The sequence below is a fragment of the Mustela putorius genome, unplaced genomic scaffold (genome assembly GCF_011764305.1).
Source record: "Mustela putorius furo isolate JIRA1106 unplaced genomic scaffold, ASM1176430v1.1 tig00003845_pilon_pilon_pilon, whole genome shotgun sequence".
Classification (NCBI taxonomy): domain Eukaryota; kingdom Metazoa; phylum Chordata; class Mammalia; order Carnivora; family Mustelidae; genus Mustela; species Mustela putorius.
The window spans coordinates 26,905,475-26,927,304 of record NW_025421998.1 but is presented as its reverse complement, the minus strand read 5'-3'; the positions used below and the strand labels follow the sequence as shown (position 1 = coordinate 26,927,304).

Here is a 21,830-nt window from a genome sequence, read left to right as displayed (position 1 = left end):
TCATTCTTAGGTTACCATGGCCTGGCACAGAATAAGACACCTAATACAGAATTAGTAAATGTTTGTTGAATAGATGGGGCAGAGGACTAAAAACCAGAATTCAGCAATCCCAAATAATCAAAGTATATACTTCATGTTAGTCTTCTCCAAAAAAGCTCCTGTTCATTTCACAAAATAATAATTACTTGAACACATTTTCTAAAAATTTAGGTAATACACTGTTTAGAGAGTAACAAATGATAGTTTGAAAAATATCAGATGAGTATCAAGTTTCAAGAAAACTGAAAATAAATTTCAGATTGGTAGCTAATTTTGTTTACTCTCTTCTCATTTTGATAATGTTTGCTTCCTCCAAACTTTTAAATGTATTATTGTTTTGGTGTATCAGATATGAGCGTACTTTGTTAAGACGTGTTCATTATTTATCATATTTGCTAAGGTAGAAATCTGCATTGTAGATTAATTCTTTAAATATTTTGGATTTGGGGGCATCTGAGTGGCTTAATCGGTCAAGCATCTGCCTTTGACCCAGGTCATGATCCCGGGGTCCTGGGATCGGGCCCTGTGTCAGGCTCCCTGCTCAGTGGGAGTCTCCTTATCTTCCCTCTCCCTTTACCCTTCCCCCTCACCCTGATCCTGCTCTCTCTTTCTCCCTCAAATAAATTTTTAAAAATCTTTAAAAATAGATAAAGTATTTTGATACTTTTTTTGATAGATTTGATAGATTTTGATAGATTACTTCTACTTAATCTTGAGTATTGGCATGAGGCAAACATGGAGTTAAGTCCCAGCTCTGCCCCTTACTAGTGATGCAAGTTTGGCCAAATAATATACTGTCTCTAGTTGAAAGTATTTGAAACCTGGAATTAATAATAGTTTCTAAGGAAGATATGTCAGAAATTCGATAAATATATACTTGTGATTTAACATATTGAAAGAATATGTTAGTGTAAGAGAAATATTAATTGGCATGTATAAAGATGCATTGTGGGGAAAAGTAGCAAAGCCTCAAGCAGTCTCGCTACTGTGCTCTTTGGGAGACGATAATGAGAAGAAAGAATAACAAGATGGGAAGGTAAGTCTTCACTAGATCTTTAAAATCCAGGCAAGATGATTTGGTTGGCATATAATTTCATTAGAGGACTTGGCAGGAGAGAAAAAGAATTCACATGCTAATATGGTCTCTCAGAGGTAGCTTGGAGTCGATAAACTCCTTAGAAAACGGTTTTCATTGCCCCTTTATGGAACAGTAAAACTCTAGGTAGATGATGTCTGTAAATGTAAAACCTGAGTATATATGCAGCTGATTCTAGAAAACAACGAGCACCTCTTAGTGACAGAATAATAGTAAACAGGTTGCTAAAGAGAATACTAGTTACTGTGTAGAAGAGAGGGCTTTATGATATAAATATTAAGAATGATAGCTGAATACCCCAAAGGCAGTATATAATCTGTCCTAACTCTTGTGATCCTAAATCTGTCATTTGACTCTAGTAAGTTTCAGATAAAACTTACACTAAAACACTCTTCTGAGGAGATTTGTGACAATATGAGTATCCTTTTCAAACTCTAGGTATAGTGACCACTATACTGAACTATATCAAAGGACTATATGAACAAAATAGACTTTGGTTCTGTTCATTGGAATACATCTGATTTAATGTTGGAAAAAAAGAAAGGAGGAAGGTAAAGATGGAGGAAGGAAGGGAGAGGAGAGAGGACAAGTACATATGCACACAAACATGCATACCCTAAACATCTTTTAAGAGGGCTTTGAAAAATACTCTAGACAGATCGTAGGAAAGAAAAATTAATCTCCCTGGGACATTGCAGAAAATATAAGGCAGTACGTGTTACACAGACTGACATCTCTAATGCTTCTGACCAGTGAGGTAGAAACTGGTTTTCTGCATGGCCGCTCAGCCCGAGAGCAATGACTTTCAGCAAGAAAGCAAAACAAAGTGGGACAAGAGGCGCATTAAGGAGAAGCTTAAAGATGGCTGATGAAATATGGAGGGCCGTTTTCACAGTAGAAGCAGAGGACATTTTTGCCCCTACTACTAGACTGAGAAACAACTTGTAGGCATATGACTGTGATTATATTCTGTTACTTTGTTTTTATTCTCCTATTGATACAGTCCTGTAGTTGAGGTTCTTCCTATTTTTCCTTGTCATTAGAATATTACAACAATTAGGAGAAAACTACTTTTTAAAGACAGTTTCATTTACATCTACAAATGGTAAATTTTCCCCTGTGGCAGTGGAGATGCAACTATTTATTGATAAAGAGGTCTATAAGTTTTCAATAATTCATTGATAGTCTCATAGCAGTAGTGCTACTGCCTATTTAGAATTTTGATTCATTAAAGTAGTAAACTATAAATTAATAGTTTACTATTAATTTTTTCACTATTAGTATGTACTGTTAGTATTTAACATTAATTTACTAATAGTATTAACTATTAGTTAATAGGTTAATAAGTAAACTATTAATAGTTTAACTATTCCACAGCACTCAGTTGAAGAAATGTGATAGCTTTATTTTGTACGTGCCAGGCCTAATGGGTTTTAAATATTTTATCAGTTTTTAAACTATTTTCCCGTGAGTGGTATTATTTATAATTTTTTCACAAGTTACTCCTCTGTTAACTTTTATCTTTCTTGTACATCTTCAAGAAGTTGAAATTCTTGAGCCATTGCCCTAAACATTTGGTATGTTTTACGTACATGCAAAATGTATGTATGTATGGGTTGGGATAGAGGGACCTCGGTAAATAATGGGCCTGTTTTCGGGATGCTTTATAATGAGATAATGCTTAGGACAGAATGTTGAGTATTTTTGTATTCAACTATTGTGTCTCATAACTGGAAACTGTTGATATTGGGGGCTGGGGAGACCCCTTGAAGGAATTCATGTTTTCCTTGACATTTCAGACTGAAACTCTGCTTCCAGTCCATTGGTAAGGAAGGATGTGTAAACCCCTGTTTCCTACCTTGTAGCCTTCTGTTTGCCTTAGAGCCTCATCCTCATCCTCTACCCCAACTTCTCAAAGTTAAAAGCATATGCTAACTTATCCTCATGTATTTTAAAAAGACATCTTATTTACGGGGGAGGGGGTGGGGAATCTGGACATTTCATGTGCCATCCTCATGCTTAAAAGGGTTGCTGGGGGGAGGGGGTTTGGGAGAAGGGGGTGGGATTATGGACATTGGGGAGGGTATGTGCTTTGGTGAGTGCTGTGAAGTGTGTAAACCTGGTGATTCACAGACCTGTACCCCTGGGGATAAAAATATATGTTTGTTAAAAATTAAAAAAAAAAAAAAAGCCTAGCTCTTTAAGGGTGGTATTTATACCCTCGGAAGAACGAATGGGCAGGAACAGGCAGAAGAAAATAAAGTCAGAAGGCAGAGTAGTCTGAATATTACTCTTTTCAAGGTAAGACTTACCCTCACATTCATATTATATCCAAGCCCAGATAAAGAGAGTTCAGTTAGGGTGGGGAAAATGACCCTGAGAGCAGTTTGTAATCTCCATTTCTGCAGATTATACTACACAGTTAAAGGGCGGGTACCACCTCAGACTCATCATTACAACCCCAGTATTTAGTAAAGTGCACATTATGGGATTATCCCTCTTTCCAAAACGTGTGCTCAACATTTTTTGGTAATTTACACCAAGCTGTTATAAAGGTTTTTTATTTTTTGTCTTTTGTTGTTGCTGTTGTTTTCTTAAACTATTTTCTAAGATGGCAAGAATTTCCTGATTTTGAAACTGAACTTAGCTATCCAGGTTCTCTCTCATAGTGATTCTGGTATTTAATTTCTTACACTATATAGTTAATTAATTATAATTAATTATTAATTATTTATTAATTTCTCTTTTTAAATTATATCATTGGTTCTTTTGAACTTAGAAGAACAGGGAACTTTTTATTTTTAACTTTTTTTTTTCAGATTTTGTTGATTTATTTAAGAGTATGAGAGAGAGAAAGCATGAGCAGAGGGGAGGGGAAAAGGGAGAAACAGACTCCCCACTGAGCAGGGAGCCCAACATGGAACTTGATCCCAGGACCCCAGAATCATGACCTGAGCCAAAGGCAGAACACTTAACTGATTGAGCCACCAAGGTGCCCATTAGGCAAGATTTTAAAAAGGACTACATTACATGATTTTTTATTTAGATTAGCAGTTCCATACCTCTGACTTTTCCCTAGTTACTGAAGCCATGGATATTTTCACAAATTTCTTGTGGGATAGAAAGATTAGGGATGCCTGGGTAGCTCAGTGGATTAAAGCCTCTGCCTTCGGCTCAGGTCATGAACCCAGGGATTTGGGATCAAGGCCCACATTGGGCTCTCTGCTCAGCAGGGAGCCTCCTTCCCCCACCCCCGGCTCCCGCCTGCTTCTCTGCCTACCTGTGATCTCTCTCTGTCAAATAAATAAATAAAATCTTAAAAAAAAAAAAAAGATTAATTTTCTGCCCTGAGTTGACTAATTCTCATAGTTGCAGGCACCTGTTTTTTTTTCCTTCCTGTTCTTTAATAGAACTATTATTTTAAAACCTGGTTTATCATCTTTTTAATATTAGTTCATATTAATCCAGAAAGTAAGAATTATTTTCTCTAATAAAGGGATTAATTTTAGGATCATAAAATGTCTAAAAAAGCAAAATAATCTAATACATTTCTATGCTTACTGATTGACTCAGATTGCTACCACAGCTTAGAATGTCTCTTTCTTTTGTTCTTTATCCCAAGAGTTCTCTTACTCAAGGCACCATTCAAATACTTGTTCCTTCAAGAAGCTTGCATTTTCTATCAGACTGAGGCATTGTGATATAGAAATACTAACATTCTCTTCAACTGGTATATTGAGTAACAAGAGATCAATCATCTCTTTCTGAGACATCTTGTATATCCTGCTCCACCAGTGTTTTTTTCAATGTGTAACTGTTTTCTTCTCTCTCCGTCTGACACATTTGACAGTGCTGAGCGACATTTTTGATTGACATGGCTAGGGGAGGACATGCTGATGGTTTCTAGTGGGTAGAGGCCAGAGTTGCTAAGTAAACCCTGCATGGCACAAAACAGTCCACCCCACCATAAAGTCCTGTGGTCAAAAATATAATTAGTGCCAAGGTTAAGAAACCTTGATTGATTACTCACATTGATGCCGGGCCATGGTCTACATGCAGATCTGACAAATTATTTGCCTACTTTCTATACTTGTGGCCAAAACTACATTGGTCATGGAGCAACATGAGATGCTTTGCTGAAGCTCTGATTGTATCTGTCATTTCTGTGTTATCTATATTCTCTGTGACATTATCATTGAAGGAAATTACATTGGATTGTCACAGTTTTGTCTTTGACAAAGCCACACCGATTGCTACCCAGTACACTACATTACAAGTCATTGCTAATGCTGGCACATTTACAGTTTCATGGTTTGTCCTGGGATGTATGATAATTGGAGTTAATTTGACCAATATGTAATTACCAGGATTGCCTTTTCCATCAGGAAGGAAGGAAGGAAGGAGAGAAAAATAGAAAGAAGGAAAAAGAAAGAAAAAAATATTTGAGTGGAGATTTTAATGCATGTTATAAGTTGACTCTCCTTAGAAAAATGTTGCTTAAAATAACTTTGGACAAGAAAACTTATCCTGGAGTTTATTTGTCTCTGATCACAATTACTTCCTAGATCTGCAATGGAAATTAGCTATTCTTCCAGTCCCTCTTTAACCTCCATTCTATTGTTAGGACTTACTGTTCCTTTCCCTTGCTTCACTCTTTGCACATCTATTTTAAAATATTTTAAATTTATATATGCAGTACAATAATTTTTTTTCAGATTAAGGGCACCAGATCTGTCTAAAAACAACTTTTGCCAAGCTAGTCATCAAGGAAAATCTTATAAATGCCTAGACTTTTCTAGATTTTCATCATCTTCTCTAATCATGGCCTGCAACTTACATCATAGTTAATCAGGATAAGCTTTCTTTTATACATTTCTTCTTCTAAGCATTTTTTTTTTCTAAGCAATTATATTGTTTTGATTCTGTGGGGATTCTTTACTCTTGTTGTACAATGTATTGATTGGATTAGAATTAAATAAACAGGTTAGAAGTTATTTATGGTCTTGAAAATCAGCTCTTTTTAAATTATAAGTTGGCCAGACATCATTTTAAATTCTGTAATATATTTCTTTCTGCCCTCGGGGATAATAACTAATCTAGATTTTTTACTTGTTTTAACTGATTTATTCCTTAGGCAAACCAATAATATTGGAAAAAAATACTAACCACCTTTTTCATGTAAGAAAACAGCCTCAGGGAGTTGAAGCTACTAATCTCACAACTAGTAAAACAGAAGAGCTGGGATTGAAACTTGAGTTTCTGCCCTGAGAGATTTAAGCTTTCAATCACTGTGCCACACTTTCTCTCAGTCAGGGAGGAATATGGCTGAAACCTTGACAAGTCTCCAACTTTTTGACTCTTTCTATAGTCAGAGTTAAAGCTATTTTGTTACCAGTCAGAGAACAGCAAAGCTATTTAGGTTTGTGGAGACTGAGTGGTGACCTAGGTTAACTTAGTATCTACCAGCTTCCAACCAGTTTTGCCTCTTGCTTCCGTGACTTATATCTATGATACACAAAATATGAATAAACACAAGTCATGGATGGTTAAATATTTGCCCTGCATGGTAATTAGAAATCCCCAATACCTAGTATACTTCTTTAGCCCAAGACTTTATAAAAAGGAAGAAAGGAAGGGAAGGAGGGAGGGAAAGAAAGAAAAGGGAAGGGAAGAGGAAGAAAAGAAAAGAAGGAAGAAAAAAAAAAGTTGAGTTAGACTAAGCCTATTCTCTCAAGTAAAAATTATAAACTGTGAAAGGTAAATTAGGAAAAAAAATTATGTGTATGAGCAGTGAATAATAAGAACTAATACAGTTCCTCATAGTCTTATTTTTTATAAGATTGTTGCAGCCAGCGCAACGAATCGACCAGGGAAACCATGAGGGCTAAAAGGATGGTGAAAAGAAATTATGAGACAAAGAGGTGGGGGCAGGAAGGACACTGGGGATGATGTCCAACAGTGCCAATTTTATTCCACATCTTACAATCATTTATCAGACAGACCAGAATAGGAGGAGCTTTGCATCAGTACATAGTCAGATGACCACAAGTTTCCGTAACAAGTTTACACTTACTATAAGCAAACCTTGTGTCGCCAGGTAGTTTCGGCTAAAGCCATTAGCAAGACAATCAACCAGGGAGTGGGTTATGGCAGGTACAGAACAAGAACTAACTAAGAATTCATGACCCTGACCACATTGTTCCCTACTGTAGGGAGAGTGTGTGGGAAGTCACGTAGGCGAGCGCACGACACATAGCACAGACCCTTTCTCAGTGCTCTCAACTTTCCCGTCCTTAACCTTGTCAAGGTGTCCGGACTTTGAAGGAGACACAAGTCAGGACCTGGTTTGGTCCTCGACTCCAACCATGCCGTAGCCTCCAACATAAGATTACATAAATACTCTCATTCCACTCAATGAATTCTGAGGACTTCAGTTCTTGATTCTAAAACTAAAAATAATTTCAAGTTCTTATGTTATCCATTTATTCCTTCATTCATTTCTTAACAAATATGTCCACCCATTTCATAATCAGAAGCCATATCCTGATAAACAAGGTTTATGTTCATTTCTGAAATTTAAAATAGTTGACTGCAAATTCACAATGAATAAATCTTATGAGTCAGGGAAATATGGGAGAGTCATTCTGAAATTGTGGCTTGTCCTTCCTCACAGGAAAATCTCAAGGAATATGGGGAATTGGAACTCCAAAAGCAACTGTTAAGCATGTTACTTATTCTCTCTCACTTTCAATTCTTTTCATTTATTTAATACTAACAATTAAGTCATAGGGTTTTTATGAATATCAGATTGAACAACTGTGTTCTATTTGTTATGTATTGTGTACATCTGTTCATTTAAATAAAGGAAGTAGAAAAATTCTAACACAAAACAGAGAAAGACACTAAGGAAATGAATTTTGAAGGAATTAAAACAAAACTGAAAACAAAGGATCATAGGCAATATAATCTAATTAGAAATAAGTCTCACATACTTTCTATTATTTTTCTGCTATTAATATTTAGTAACTTGGAAAAGGGGAGGAAAGGTCTTTGATTTATTATTAAGAAGAAGAGAAAAAGGCTTTTTGTGAAGAATATGCAGAAGACCTGGAAGCTAGTTGTGAATATGCTATTAAATGTTTGGGTAATTTTGTTTACATCAGTTTATTTTTATTTTTTTCAACTTTTTTTTTTTTTAAATACCACTTAACATTAGGGTAATATTAGTTTCAGGAGCAGAATTCAGTGATTCATCACTTATAGACAACACCCAGTGCTCATCACAAGTGCCGTCCTTAATAACCATCACCCATTTAGCCCGTCCCCCACCCACTTCCCCTCCAACAACTCCTAGTTGGTTCTCTGTAGCTAAGAGTCTTTTTCCTGGTTTGCCTCTCTCTTTTTTTCCCTTATGTTCTTCTGTTTTGTTTCTTAAATTACACATGTGAGTGAAATCATGTGTTATTTTTCTTTCTTTGACTAACTTACTTCACTCAAGTTCCATTTATGTCTTTGCAAATGGCAAGGTTTCATCCTTTTTGATGGCTGAGTAATATTCCATTATATATATATATATATATATATATATATATATATATATATATATATATACCACAACTTGTTTACTTGATTTTCCATTCATCAGTCATTGGATATTTGGGCTGTTTCCATAATTTGGCTGTTGTTGATCATGCTTCTATAAACATTGTGGTACATGTGCCCCTTTGAATTAGTATTTTTGTATCCTTTGGTTAAATTCCTAATAGTGCATTTGCTGGGTCATAAGGTAATACTATTTTTCACTTTTAGGGAACCTCAATACTGTTTGGTAGAGTAGCTGCACCAGTTTGCATTCCCACCAACAATGGGAGAGGGTTCTCCTTTCCCCGTGTCCTCATCAGAATCTGTTGTTTCCTGTGTTGTTAATTTTAACCATTCTGACAGATGTAAGGTAATATCTCATCATAGTTTTGATTTGTATTTCCCTGATGATGAGTAATGCTGAGCATCTTTTCATGTGCCTGTTAGCCATTTGGATGTCTTCTTTGAAAAAATTTCTATTCATGTCTTCTGCCCACTTCTTAACTGGATTATTTGTTTCTAGGGTGTTGAGTTTGATAAGTTATTTATAGATTTTGGATGCCCTTAATCAGATAAGTCATTTGCAAATATCTTCTCCCATTTCAATGGTTGCCTTTTAAAAGGTTTTACTGATTGTTTCCTTTGCTGCGCAGAAGTTTATCTTGATGAAGTCCCAGTAGTTTATTCTTACTTTTGTTTCCCTTATCTCAGGAGATGTGTCTAGTAAGAAGTTGCTATGGCTGATGTCAAAGACGTCACTTTCCCAGGTTCTCCTCTAGGATTTTGATGGTTTCCTGTCTCACATTTAAGTCTCTCATCCGTTTTGAATTTATTTTTGTATATGATGTAAGAAAGTGGTCCAGTTTCATTCTTTTGCATGTTGCTGTCCGGTTTTCCCAAGACCATTTGTTGAAGAGACTTTTTTCCATTAGATATTCTTTACTGCTTTGTTGAAGATTGACCAGGTAGTTGTGCATACATTTCTGGGTTCTGTACTCTGTTTCACTGATCTATGTGTCTGTTTTTGTGTCAGTACCATACTGTTTTGGTCACTACAGCTTTGTAATATACCTTGAAGTCCAGAATTATGATGCCTACAACTTTGCTTTTCTTTTTCAAGATTACTTGGCTCTTCAGGATCTTTTATGGCTACATACAAATTTTAGGATTGTTTGTTCTAGCTCTGTGAAAAATGCTGGTGATACTTTAATAAGGATTGCATAAAATGTGTACATTGCCATGGGTACTGAAGACATTTTAACAATATTTGTTCTTCCAATCTATGAGCATGAAGTGTGTTTGTATTTCTTTGTGTCCTCTCCACTTTCTTTCACAAGTGTTCTATAGTTTTCATAGTATAGATCTTTTACCTCTTTGGTTGGGTTTTTTCCCTAGGTATCTCTTTTTTTCCATGTTTTTGTTTAAATTCTAGCAAGTTAATGTATATGGTAAAACTGGTTTCGGGTGTAGAATTTAGTGATTCATCACTTACATATAATACACAGTGCTCCTCACAACAAGCACCCTCCTTAATACCCATCACCCCTTTTGCCCACCCCCCCACTCACCTCCCTCCATTAACCTTTAGTTTGTTCCTAGGTATCTAATGTTTTTTAGTGCAATTATAAATGGGATTGATTCCTTTTCTCTTTCTCCTGCTTCATTATTGGTGTATAGAAATTCAACAGATCTCTGTACATTTATTTTTATCCTGCAGCTTTACTGAATCTGTGTATCAGTTCTAGCAATTTTTTGGTGGAGTCTTTCAGATTTTCTACATAGAGTATTTTTCTTGCTTCTTGAGGTAGGTTTGTATTCTTATATGTTTCCCTCTTAGGACTGCTTTTACTGCATCCCAAAGGTTTTAGACTATCATGTTGTCATTATCATTTGTTTCCATTTATTTTTTAACTTCTTTTTAATTTCCTGGTTGGTCCATTCATTCTTTAGTAGGATGTTTTTTAACCTCCATGTATTTGTAGTCTTTCCAAATATTTTCTTGTGCTTGACTCCAAGTTTCATAGCACTGTGGTTAGAAAATATGCATGGTATGATCTCATTCTTTTTATACTGGTTGAGGCCTGATTTGTGACCCTATTGTAATCTATTCTGGAGAATGTTCTATGTGCATTCAAAAAGAATGTATATTCTGCTGCTTTAGGATGAAATGTCCTGAATATATCTGTTAAGGTCATCTGGTCCAGTGTGTCATTCAAAGCCACTGTTTCCATGTTGATTTCCTGCTTAGATGATCTATCCACTGGTGTAAGTGGGGTGTTAAAGTCTCCTACTATTATTGTATTATTATCAATGAGTTCCTTTATGTTTGTTATTGTTTTATGTATTTGAGTGGTCCCAAGTTAGGGGCATAAACATTTATAATTGTTAAATCTTCTTGTTAGATAGACTCCTTTGTTGTGATATAGTGTCCTTCTTCCTCTCGTTACATTCTTTGTTATATATTTAGAAATATAGATATATATTTTTTAAGATTTTATTTATTTATTTGAAAGGGGGAGAGAAAGAAGGCAGGGAGAGGTGCAGAGAGGAAGGGAGATGGACAAGCAGACTCCATGCAGAGTGCAGAGCCGGGTGTGGGGCTGGACCCCACAACCCTGAGAGCCAAAACCAAGAGTCACATGCTTAACTGACTGAGCCACCCCAGTACCCCTACAGTCTTTAATTTAAAATCTAGATTGTCTGATATAAGTATTAATACTCTGGCTTTCTTTTGGCATCCACTAGTGTAAGTGTTTCTTCATCCTCTCACATACAATCTATAGGTATCTTTAAGATGAAAAGGAGTCTTGTAGGCAGCATATAGAAGGGTCTTGTTTTTTTGTCCATTCTGACACCCTGTGTCTTTTGATTAGAACATTTAATCCATTTACACTCAGTATTCATAGTTAAGAATTTAGTGCCATTTTATTGTTTTTCTTTATTCTGGAGATTTTCTCTGTTCCTTTCTAGTCTTTGTCATTTGATCTTTCTTTCCACTCAGAGAATCCCCTTTAATATTTCTTACAGGACAGGTTTAGTGGTCACAAACTCCTTTAGTTTTTGTTCATCTGGGAAACTGTCTTTTTCTCTTTCTATTCTGAATGCCTTGTTGGATAAAGTATTCTTGGCTGCATATTTTTCCCATTCAGCCCATTGAATATATCATGTCACTTTCTTCTGGACTGCCAAATTTCTGTGGTGGGGTCTGCTGCTAACTTTACTTGTCTTCGCTTATAAGTAAGGGACTTCTTTTGTCTTGCTGCTTTTAGGATTTTTTTCTGTATCTCTGTATTTTGCAAATTTGACTACTACATGTCTTGGTGTTGGCCTGCTTTTTAAAATTTTAATGGGAGTTCTCTGTGCCTCCTGAATTTGGATATCTGTTTCCTTTCTCAGATTAGGGAAGTTTTCAGCTGCAGTTTTCTCAAAAAACTTTCTATCCCCTTTTCCCTCTCTTCTTCTGGGCCTCCTATGATAAGAATGTTATGCTTTATGAAGTCACTGAGTTCCCTATGTCTATATTTTTCTAATATTTTTATATATATTATATATATAATATATACTATTTATACATATATGTATATATGTATATATTTATATATCTATTTATTTAAATTTATATATTTATATATACAAGATATATATATTTTATATATATGTCTAATATTTTTCTTTCCCTCTTTTTTCAGCTTCACTGTTTTTCATAGCTTTGCCTTTTATATCACTTACTCATTCCTCTGCTTCTTCCATCCTTGTGGTCATTACAAATCCAGTCTGTTTTGAATCTCAGCTATTGCGTTTTCTACTTTGGTCTGTTTTTTAGGTCTTTTATCTCTCTGGTAAGGGACTCCCTGGTATCTTCTGTGCTTTTCACAAGTCCAGATAGTATTTTTATGATTGTTGTTTTAAATTCTAGATCAGGCATATTACTTGTGTCTGTTTTAATTTTAATTAGATCCCTGGCTGTGATCCCCTTTCTTGTTCTTTCTTTTGGGATGAATTCCTCCATCTTGGCATTTTGTCTAGGTCTCTGTCTTCTGTGTGTTAGGAAAGCCTGTCTGTTTACATCAGGTTATTGAAAATGATCAGTCATATCTTTTGATATTCTAAAATTGAATGTCAGAATCAGTGATTCTTATAATGCAAGTTTATGACTAATCAAATGAAACCTAACATATCTGATAGTTCATCAATGATATCCCTTACCGAATTTTAAAAAAATATATATTTCAGTGGGTTTTTATTAGTCAGTTCCCTCTGCTTCTTGTTTAAGTTGCTAAAACATTAAGAACAACTAAAATTACTAAAGAATAATAAAATTGAAAAGAAGTTTAAGACCCAAATGGTCATGGAAATAATGAAATATTAAATAGAAAGTTAGTTGGATTTCTCTCTCTCGCTCTTCTTCTTCTTTTTTTTTTTTGAAAAAAAGACATTAGGTATTTAAAGGTTTTCTTTCAAAATATTTCATGATTGTAATAGGAATGACAGCCACTGTTGGGTGGGATTGGGGGGAGAATTGGGAATAAGAAGGTAGAAGGAAACAATTGAATTTAACAATGGTAAATGTGCATCTTCAACAAATAGAACTTAAATTATAGACAGCTAACACAAATACTCTGGGAATATATTAGTTTTATGTGTTCTAAACAGGATTAAATATGAGTTTCTAGCATTCTCTTAAGAGTCTAACTAAAATATAAGCCTGTGTAGCAATGAGCTCTGTGCTTGATTTCAAAATTCACTTCTAATATTACAGAAGTTATAATAATAAATAACCAACTTAACCAAGAAAGGGAAAATTATTTTTCAGTTAATGGTATTTGTGGCTAATACTTGAAGTAATATATAAAATTTTGTTTTATTATGTTGTCATGGCTAAAACATACATGAAATCATTTTAATGTAAAATGTAAGTTACAGAGTTTTTGAATCTTTTTTTCCTTCTTAATAAAGTTCTATTTTTTGTGTATTTAATTATAGACAAAAGGTTCTCAAACCATGACAACCTCTGGCACCCAGAAAAAAGTTAAAAGAACTCTGCCAAACCCACCCCCCGAGGAGACCTCCACAGGCACTCAGTCCACATACAGCACAATGGGCACAGTTTCCAGGAGGAGGATCTGCAGAACCAACACAATGGCACGAGCCAAGATTCTCCAGGATATAGACAGAGAGCTTGATCTTGTAGAAAGGGAATCTGCAAAGCTGAGAAAGAAACAAGCAGAACTTGATGAGGAAGAAAAGGAGATTGATGCCAAGTTACGGTACCTGGAAATGGGAATTAACAGGAGGAAGGAGGCATTATTAAAGGAGAGAGAAAAGAGAGAGCGAGCCTACCTCCAGGGAGTAGCTGAGGATCGGGATTACATGTCTGACAGTGAGGTGAGCAGCACCCGACCAACCCGAATAGAAAGTCAGCATGGCATAGAACGACCAAGAACTGCCCCCCAAACTGAATTCAGCCAGTTTATACCACCACAAACCCAAACAGAATCTCAACTAGTTCCTCCTACAAGTCCTTACACACAATATCAATATTCATCCCCTGCTCTTCCTACCCAAGCACCTACCCCATACACCCAACAGTCCCATTTTCAGCAACAGACTTTGTACCATCAGCAGGTTTCACCTTATCAGACTCAACCAACATTTCAGGCTGTGGCAACAATGTCCTTCACACCTCAAGCTCAACCTACACCAGCCCCACAACCTTCTTACCAGTTACCGTCACAGATGATGGTGATACAACAAAAGCCACGGCAAACTACATTGTATTTGGAGCCCAAGATAACTTCAAACTATGAAGTGATTCGCAACCAACCCCTGATGATAGCACCTGTTTCTACTGATAATTCTTACGCTGTTTCTCATCTTGGGAGTAAGTATAATAGCTTAGACTTGAGAATAGGATTGGAGGAAAGAAGTAGCATGGCAAGCAGTCCAATATCAAGCATATCTGCAGATTCTTTCTATGCAGATATTGACCATCATACTCCACGAAATTATGTCCTAATTGATGATATTGGAGAGATTACCAAAGGAACAGCAGCATTAAGCACTGCGTTTAGCCTTCATGAAAAGGATCTGTCAAAAACAGATCGTCTCCTTCGATCCACTGAAACACGTAGGTCTCAAGAAGTGACAGATTTCCTAGCACCTTTACAGACTTCCTCGAGATTACATAGTTATGTGAAAGCAGAGGAAGATCCCATGGAAGATCCCTATGAGTTAAAGCTTCTGAAACATCAGATTAAACAAGAATTCCGTAGAGGAGCAGAGAGCTTAGATCACCTTGCTGGTCTTTCCCATTATTACCATGCTGATACAGGTTATAGACATTTTCCCAAATCTGAAAAGTACAGCATTAGCAGACTCACACTTGAGAAACAAGCAGCAAAACAACTACCAGCTGCCATACTATATCAGAAACAATCAAAGCATAAGAAATCACTAATTGATCCTAAAATGTCAAAATTTTCACCCATTCAAGAAAGTAGAGATCTTGAGCCTGATTATTCAAGCTATATGACTTCTAGCACTTCATCTATTGGTGGCATTTCTTCCCGAGCAAGGCTTCTTCAAGATGACATCACTTTTGGCCTCAGAAAAAATATTACAGACCAACAGAAATTTATGGGGTCATCTCTTGGCACAGGGCTGGGCACATTAGGAAATACCCTAAGGTCGGCTTTGCAGGATGAAGCGGATAAGCCATACAGTAGTGGCAGCAGATCCAGACCTTCTTCCAGACCTTCTTCCGTCTATGGCCTTGACTTATCAATTAAAAGAGATTCTTCCAGCTCTTCCCTAAGACTGAAAGCTCAAGAGGCTGAAGCTCTAGATGTTTCCTTCGGTCATGCATCACCTTCTGGCAGAACTAAGCCGACCAGTTTACCAATTAGCCAGAGCAGAGGAAGAATACCAATTGTGGCCCAAAATTCTGAAGAAGAAAGTCCACTCAGTCCTGTTGGCCAGCCAATGGGAATGGCCAGGGCTGCAGCTGGACCCCTTCCACCAATATCTGCGGATACCAGGGATCAGTTTGGATCAAGTCACTCATTGCCTGAAGTTCAGCAACATATGAGAGAAGAATCACGAACTCGAGGCTATGACCGTGACATAGCGTTCATCATGGATGACTTCCAACATGCCATGTCAGACAGCGAAGGTAAATTGGGCCTCAAACTACCTTGTTACTCTCAAAACTCAAACTCTTATTTTTCTGCATGTTTAATTTTCCTTCTTCAAGGATGTATTCTACTTTTCTTAGTGCGTCTTTTGCATGTTTACTTCAATTTTATTTCTTGTAAACGGAAATTTGATATTGTGTATAGATCTCCTAGCATGCTTTTCTTTATTTCTTTTTAGTTTATTCTTTTATTGTTGTTTCTTGATTGTTTGCTTGATTTGTTTGGTGTCCACTTTTCTAAAACCATTATCAAGTAATTGTGTCAATAAAATATGGTCATCCTTTAAATCCATAGTTGGAAAGTTTTTCATTGTATGTTTCTTTTATTTTTTAAAAAAATGCATTTCTAAATATATTGGTCAGTTTCTTTCAGTTTGTGAAATTATTTATATTTAGAGACATTAAGTACTATTCCGCTAGACTTTGTAATAGAAAACTATTTATGTTATTTTTGTGATATCATTGTTCATTAATTCAGAGAATGTTCTTTTTTTGAGAATCTTTGGCTAAATCCCTGATATTAGTGTAATGTAGAATTTTATAAGTCTCCTTAAATAAAGCATTAATATTTTTATTTCTCTCATTATGAATACCGTAATTGACAAGTTTGTGCATTTTGCATTATGTATGAGAAAGCTTAGCGCTAAATATGCTATTGAGGAAAAAATAATCATATCAGTATATGGGAAACATTCTTCAGATTTAGAATAAAAAATTTGCCTACTACTTTTGTGAGTTTAGCAAACTGAAGCCCTCCTGGTTAGTGTATCCATTTAGGCTTTTCCTTGGCTTTGCTTTTGGCATCATCCCATTTTTTTTACCCTAAATTGTTTTGCTAGTTTTTCTTTGAATAAATGATTTAAGGCAAGTATATCCCTTAACCAAAAACTGGCTTATGACAATTTGTTGTTGTTTAATCATATAGAACGATAGGATTTTAGAAAATTATCTACTTTAAATATAATTGTGAAGACAAGGGGGAGCAATAAGGTATGAGTCCTCCATGCCTGGAGGACTCATGGCTTTTGGTCCTCTTTTTTTCCCTCCCCTGATGGTTTATATTTGAACATAGATGTGGTTTGAGTCTTGGAAATAAAATATTTCTTATTAAATTAAAATATTATTTCATTCCTTGGAAGACTGCAGAGAACTAAACTAACATGACCACCCTCCCTTTTAAATGTGACATTTTCCCTGAGGACTCACAGGAAAATATGTGTTCATGAAAAGTATTTTTCTTCTACTTCTATATGTAGACACTAATACGAATTTAGAAGTTCAGACCTAGATTTGTGTAGGATTAAAATAAGTCACTGAATCTGAAAGTGGACAGATTTCTTAGAGAAATCCCAACAAATTATTTCCTGTCTGATTTATTTTCTTCTCTACAGGCTATTGGATTGACCATTTTTATTGATTAATTATTCAATTAACAAAACACTCTATTTGTATATTTTTTTCTTAGTCAATTATTTGAATCTTTCTGGTTAAACAAGAATTATGATATTATGTGGAAACAGTTTCTTTCTTTACTTTTTTTACAGTCCACATTTTACACACATTTTATACATATAAAACGATTGCTACAGAGGAATCAGAAGATTCTTCAATAATCATATTGGTAAAATAAGATAAAACAAAAACTTTAACAGGTTTATGGTATAATTGAACACCTAAGGCTATGTGTGCGCATAGAGCATATATTTGAGAAAATTTGACAAATTTACTTATTCTTCATGGATATTTATCAACATGGTACCAGACATTTAGATATTTCTAGATATTCCAAAATGTATTTATTTACATACAACCATATAAAAATAACCAGATGCCTTTTTCTCAATGATATGTTTGGATGATGTATATTCCTAATTGTCAAAGACTGTTTGAAAAGTAATGTTTTCATAAAATAGATGATGAGATGTCATGCAGCATACAAAATTATGAAACATGTAAAGATGATACCAAAGAAATAAATAATTAAAGTGAAATTTAGATGAATACACAATTAAACTAAAACATATTTAAAAATTAACCAGACAAGAAATTTAGTCATAAAAAACATGCGGATAAGAATTAGACAAAGGACAACTTTTATAAAAAATTGAATTACATATGTAATATTATGTGTGTGAATTGTAGTGATTATTCTTAGAAGTTGTATGATTTAAAATGTTACTTTTTTTTTTCTTTTGCTTTTAAATCACTGGAACATATTCCTTGCTTCTGGTAAAGCAGAGACCTACTTTTCTTATGAAATCTTGGGATTCCTTGGGTAATTAAGGGAAAAAGTAGAAAATACTTTTCCTAATTACATAACTCATTTGTAAACTCATGAAATACAAAGAAATTTTTAAATAAATTTTTACCAAATATATGCTATATCTGTAATTCTCTGATAGGAAGATCACTCTGAGAAGTGTAACATACCAATAGGCCATTTAGTATTGAGTAGACAAAAGCAAATTTAACTGCATTCAAATTGTTGTGTGCTTTCTCCAAATTCAATTAAACTCTAATTTAATAGATGCTTAGAATATCTTTCAGATATCTTCTATATGACTTTAGTTAATTTTGAAATAGCTTACTTGAGGTAAAGTCTAGATAAGCATAATTTACATTGCTTAGTATTTATGACCATCAGCTTGAAGTCCACAATTTGATGTGCATGTATGGTTGGTTTAGTACAGAGTAGGAAATCCTTTTTTGGAGCAGATTTGGAAGAAAGCTAAGCTAAAAACAGTCAAGTTATATTTACTTATACAAACACAAATATTTTGTTGAAAACATTCTTTCTAAGTATACTCTAAGCCAAAAAAAAAAAAAAATCAATATATCTCTTTGAAAAAAGTTTTCAACGAATACTTGATAGTGAATAGAATTGTACTATTCCTATAAATTTAGATAATGCTACACCTGAAAATAGCTTACTTTTTATTTTACATTTAAGATTTCAAGAAAATATCAGTTTAAAACAAGGAGGTGTTAATCCTCAGGCAATTATTTAAGTTGCTTTGGAAATTTTTATAAAATTTAATTTTTAGTGCTCGCTTTGGCAGCACATATACTAAAATTTAATTTTTAAAGTACAGATCTACCATGGCAGATCAGAGAGTTGCAGTTATAAACAACTATTATTTATGTCCAACTTACTGTAAGTTATGAAGACAGAATACAATGTAAAAGTAGATTCATTCACTCTGGTTGCACTTGACTGATCTATAAACTTTTATGCAAAACATGACAGACATCCTAACTTAGTTACATATTGAGTTTTTGTAAGAAATAATAGGCAATCAAAGTATATAATCAGGAACAAATTGAAGAAATTTGGGCCGGATTCGGATTCTGCTTTATTAGTATGGACATACCCAAGAAAACATAATGTGAAGGCTTGTGTTTCAAATGCAATTTGCAAAGTTTTATATTCAAGTGAAAACACATACTATATAATCTAAGGTAGGCATTTATTAAAATCAGTACAGATTATTTTTTCATGAGAAACAAATAATAAGAATATATAAGAAGTAAAATAAGATGGTATTACTATTGTTGGGAATAGTCTAGTAAGTTTTTAAGAGATCAATGTTTACATTATAGATTTATTTGGAATTTACTTACCAGGTATCTATTACATTAAATATTTTCTCATATAAGTTTAGTTTTTAGTGTCAAATTCAAACTATGAAAAACCATAATATATTGTCAAGGAGATTGTGGGTCAAGATTATATAAATATTAAAGTTTAAGAGATAGATTAATATTTATTTTTTAATACATGTATCTTAGTTAGGGTGTTTAACTTCTTTCTCTAGTTGACGATTAATTTTTCTGTTTCATTCATCTCCCAAACATTTATTGAATCTTATGGCATTGCAAGACATTGTTTTTAGTGTTGAGGGAGGGGGGAAAAAAGAAGATCTGAGCCTTATTCTCAAGCAGCTTATAATCTCCTATTAGAGATCAGATAAGAGCACATATGACCACAAAACAGGTATGTAACATTGCATTTCCTCAAATCAAAGAATGACTAAATTATGACATATCATCTATCATCATATTTACTGGGGAAAAATGCTGTGGTTAGTCACAGGAGATGACCAAAGGACCAAGATCGCAGGAGTTATGGAGGTGAGTAGTGGTATATATGCTATGGGTTTGCTAGTCCTACCAGCAAAGATATAATGGAACTTTCCTGGGGAAAAATATGTTAGGAAGTTTTGGAAGAAAAGACAATCAAGGGTATAGACAGAAAAAGAAAACTATGATGAGTTAGGAGAACTCAAAGGTATGGTGTTGTAGATGCTAGAATTTCAAGGAGACCTAAGTTGATAGCACCATCAACAAATCTTCAGGATAGGAACTGGAGGACTGTTCCAGCTGCCATTTGGAAAGCAGCAGTGTATTTCAGAGATGCTTTTTACAAATCAGGTATTGTTTTGCAAAGAATAAAGCTGTATATGAAGCCAAATTCTATATATCAAGTAAAGTGGGATTTGGGGGTCACTTAATAGCTTTAAAAAATGTTGGAAATAAAAAACTGAATGGGATGAATCACTTAAAATAATTATGTACTTAAATATGGTTACATTTTCAAAAATATTTTAAGATACCAATTTTTGTCATCTTATAAATTTTATATGCATTTTATAAATATAAAAAGCAGTCAGTCAACTCTTCAACCTAATTCATAAATCCATGGCCACATAGAAAATAATTGCTTAATTTTTAATAAAATACTCTAAATATCATTTAATTGTAGGCTTCCAGGTAGTATGGCTCATATGTTCCTTGCAATAATACCTGGGATCCTCTTAGAAATAAGTGTTTTCATTTATTTATCAAATGTCATGGAAATGTCATGTTTTCAAAAATACTCACTTGATGTTTAAAGCCAGCAGCTGCATTTTAGTAGTGATTTATAGTTCAGCGGGAAAGTGACAGAATGTTCCATACCAAAGTGGTAAGTCGTAAGTAGTGGGGAGAGAGGAGGAGGTAGGAACTGAAGGGTTGAGGTTGAGTTGAATGACTTCTGAGGAATATTGACTTGTTCTTCTATTCATTTCTTAGATTCACTATCTAAATCTCTTCTCATTTAAAATTTAATTTTGTTTTATTTTTCTCTGAGAAGTTGAACAGGTGTGTACATTATTTTTTTCTAAGTTATTCCATGGTACAACATTTTCATCATCGTATTGGAAATGATTTTTTTCATCATCTTAGGAGTTATATTTGAAATGCATGAATGGTTAACAAGCCTGGAGCATGTTGGTACTTCAGAACATCTGCTGTCCTCTGTCATCTGTATTAGTTTTGGTTGCAATGTTTGATATTTCCTTGGTCTCCAAAGCCTATCATCTGCGTCGTGAAGAAACAGATTGGTTTGACAAACCCAGGGAGTCTCGTTTGGAAAATGGACATGGTCTGGATCGCAAACTGCCAGAAAGATTGGTCCACTCTAGACCAGTTAGTCAACATCAAGAGCAAGTAAGTGCTATATTGAGAAATCTCTTTTAGTTTTACCCCCCACTGCCACAAAAAAATCCATTTATCATCCAGTCAGTTCATTAATCAGTCAATTGGTCAATCAAACAGTCATCCTAGATTGGTCTCAGTAATCCTAAAATGCATGGGACTTTTATCATTCAAGTTCATTAAAAAAATTATTTTTCAGTGACTTAAAATACTAAGTACCTTACTTAATCATGCCTGGATATCAACATTGCAGTATAGCTGTGGTGCTTCTGCTGGGCAATTTAAGTGATTCTTTCTTCCATAAAAGATAGTTAAGTTTGTACAACATACCCAACACTATTATGCAGGGACAATACATGTAGATCCCCTTTTTTTAAATTTTATTTTTTTCAGTGTTCCAAGATTCTTTGTTTATGCACCACACCCAGCTCTATGCAATACATGCCC

General features: G+C 34.6%; 1 protein-coding gene across 5 annotated transcripts in view; it reads left to right on the top strand.

Moving 5' to 3' along the window:
* PCLO (piccolo presynaptic cytomatrix protein) overlaps positions 1-21,830 on the top strand; it is a 408,014-nt gene that overhangs the window by 248,963 nt on the left and 137,221 nt on the right. For all 5 annotated transcript variants that reach the window (XM_045089737.1, XM_045089734.1, XM_045089735.1 and 2 more), the window contains exons 7-8: positions 13,700-15,887; positions 21,259-21,395. In XM_045089737.1, coding sequence (XP_044945672.1) covers positions 13,700-15,887; positions 21,259-21,395 — 2,325 coding nt within the window. The remainder of the gene's footprint in view (positions 1-13,699; positions 15,888-21,258; positions 21,396-21,830) is intronic.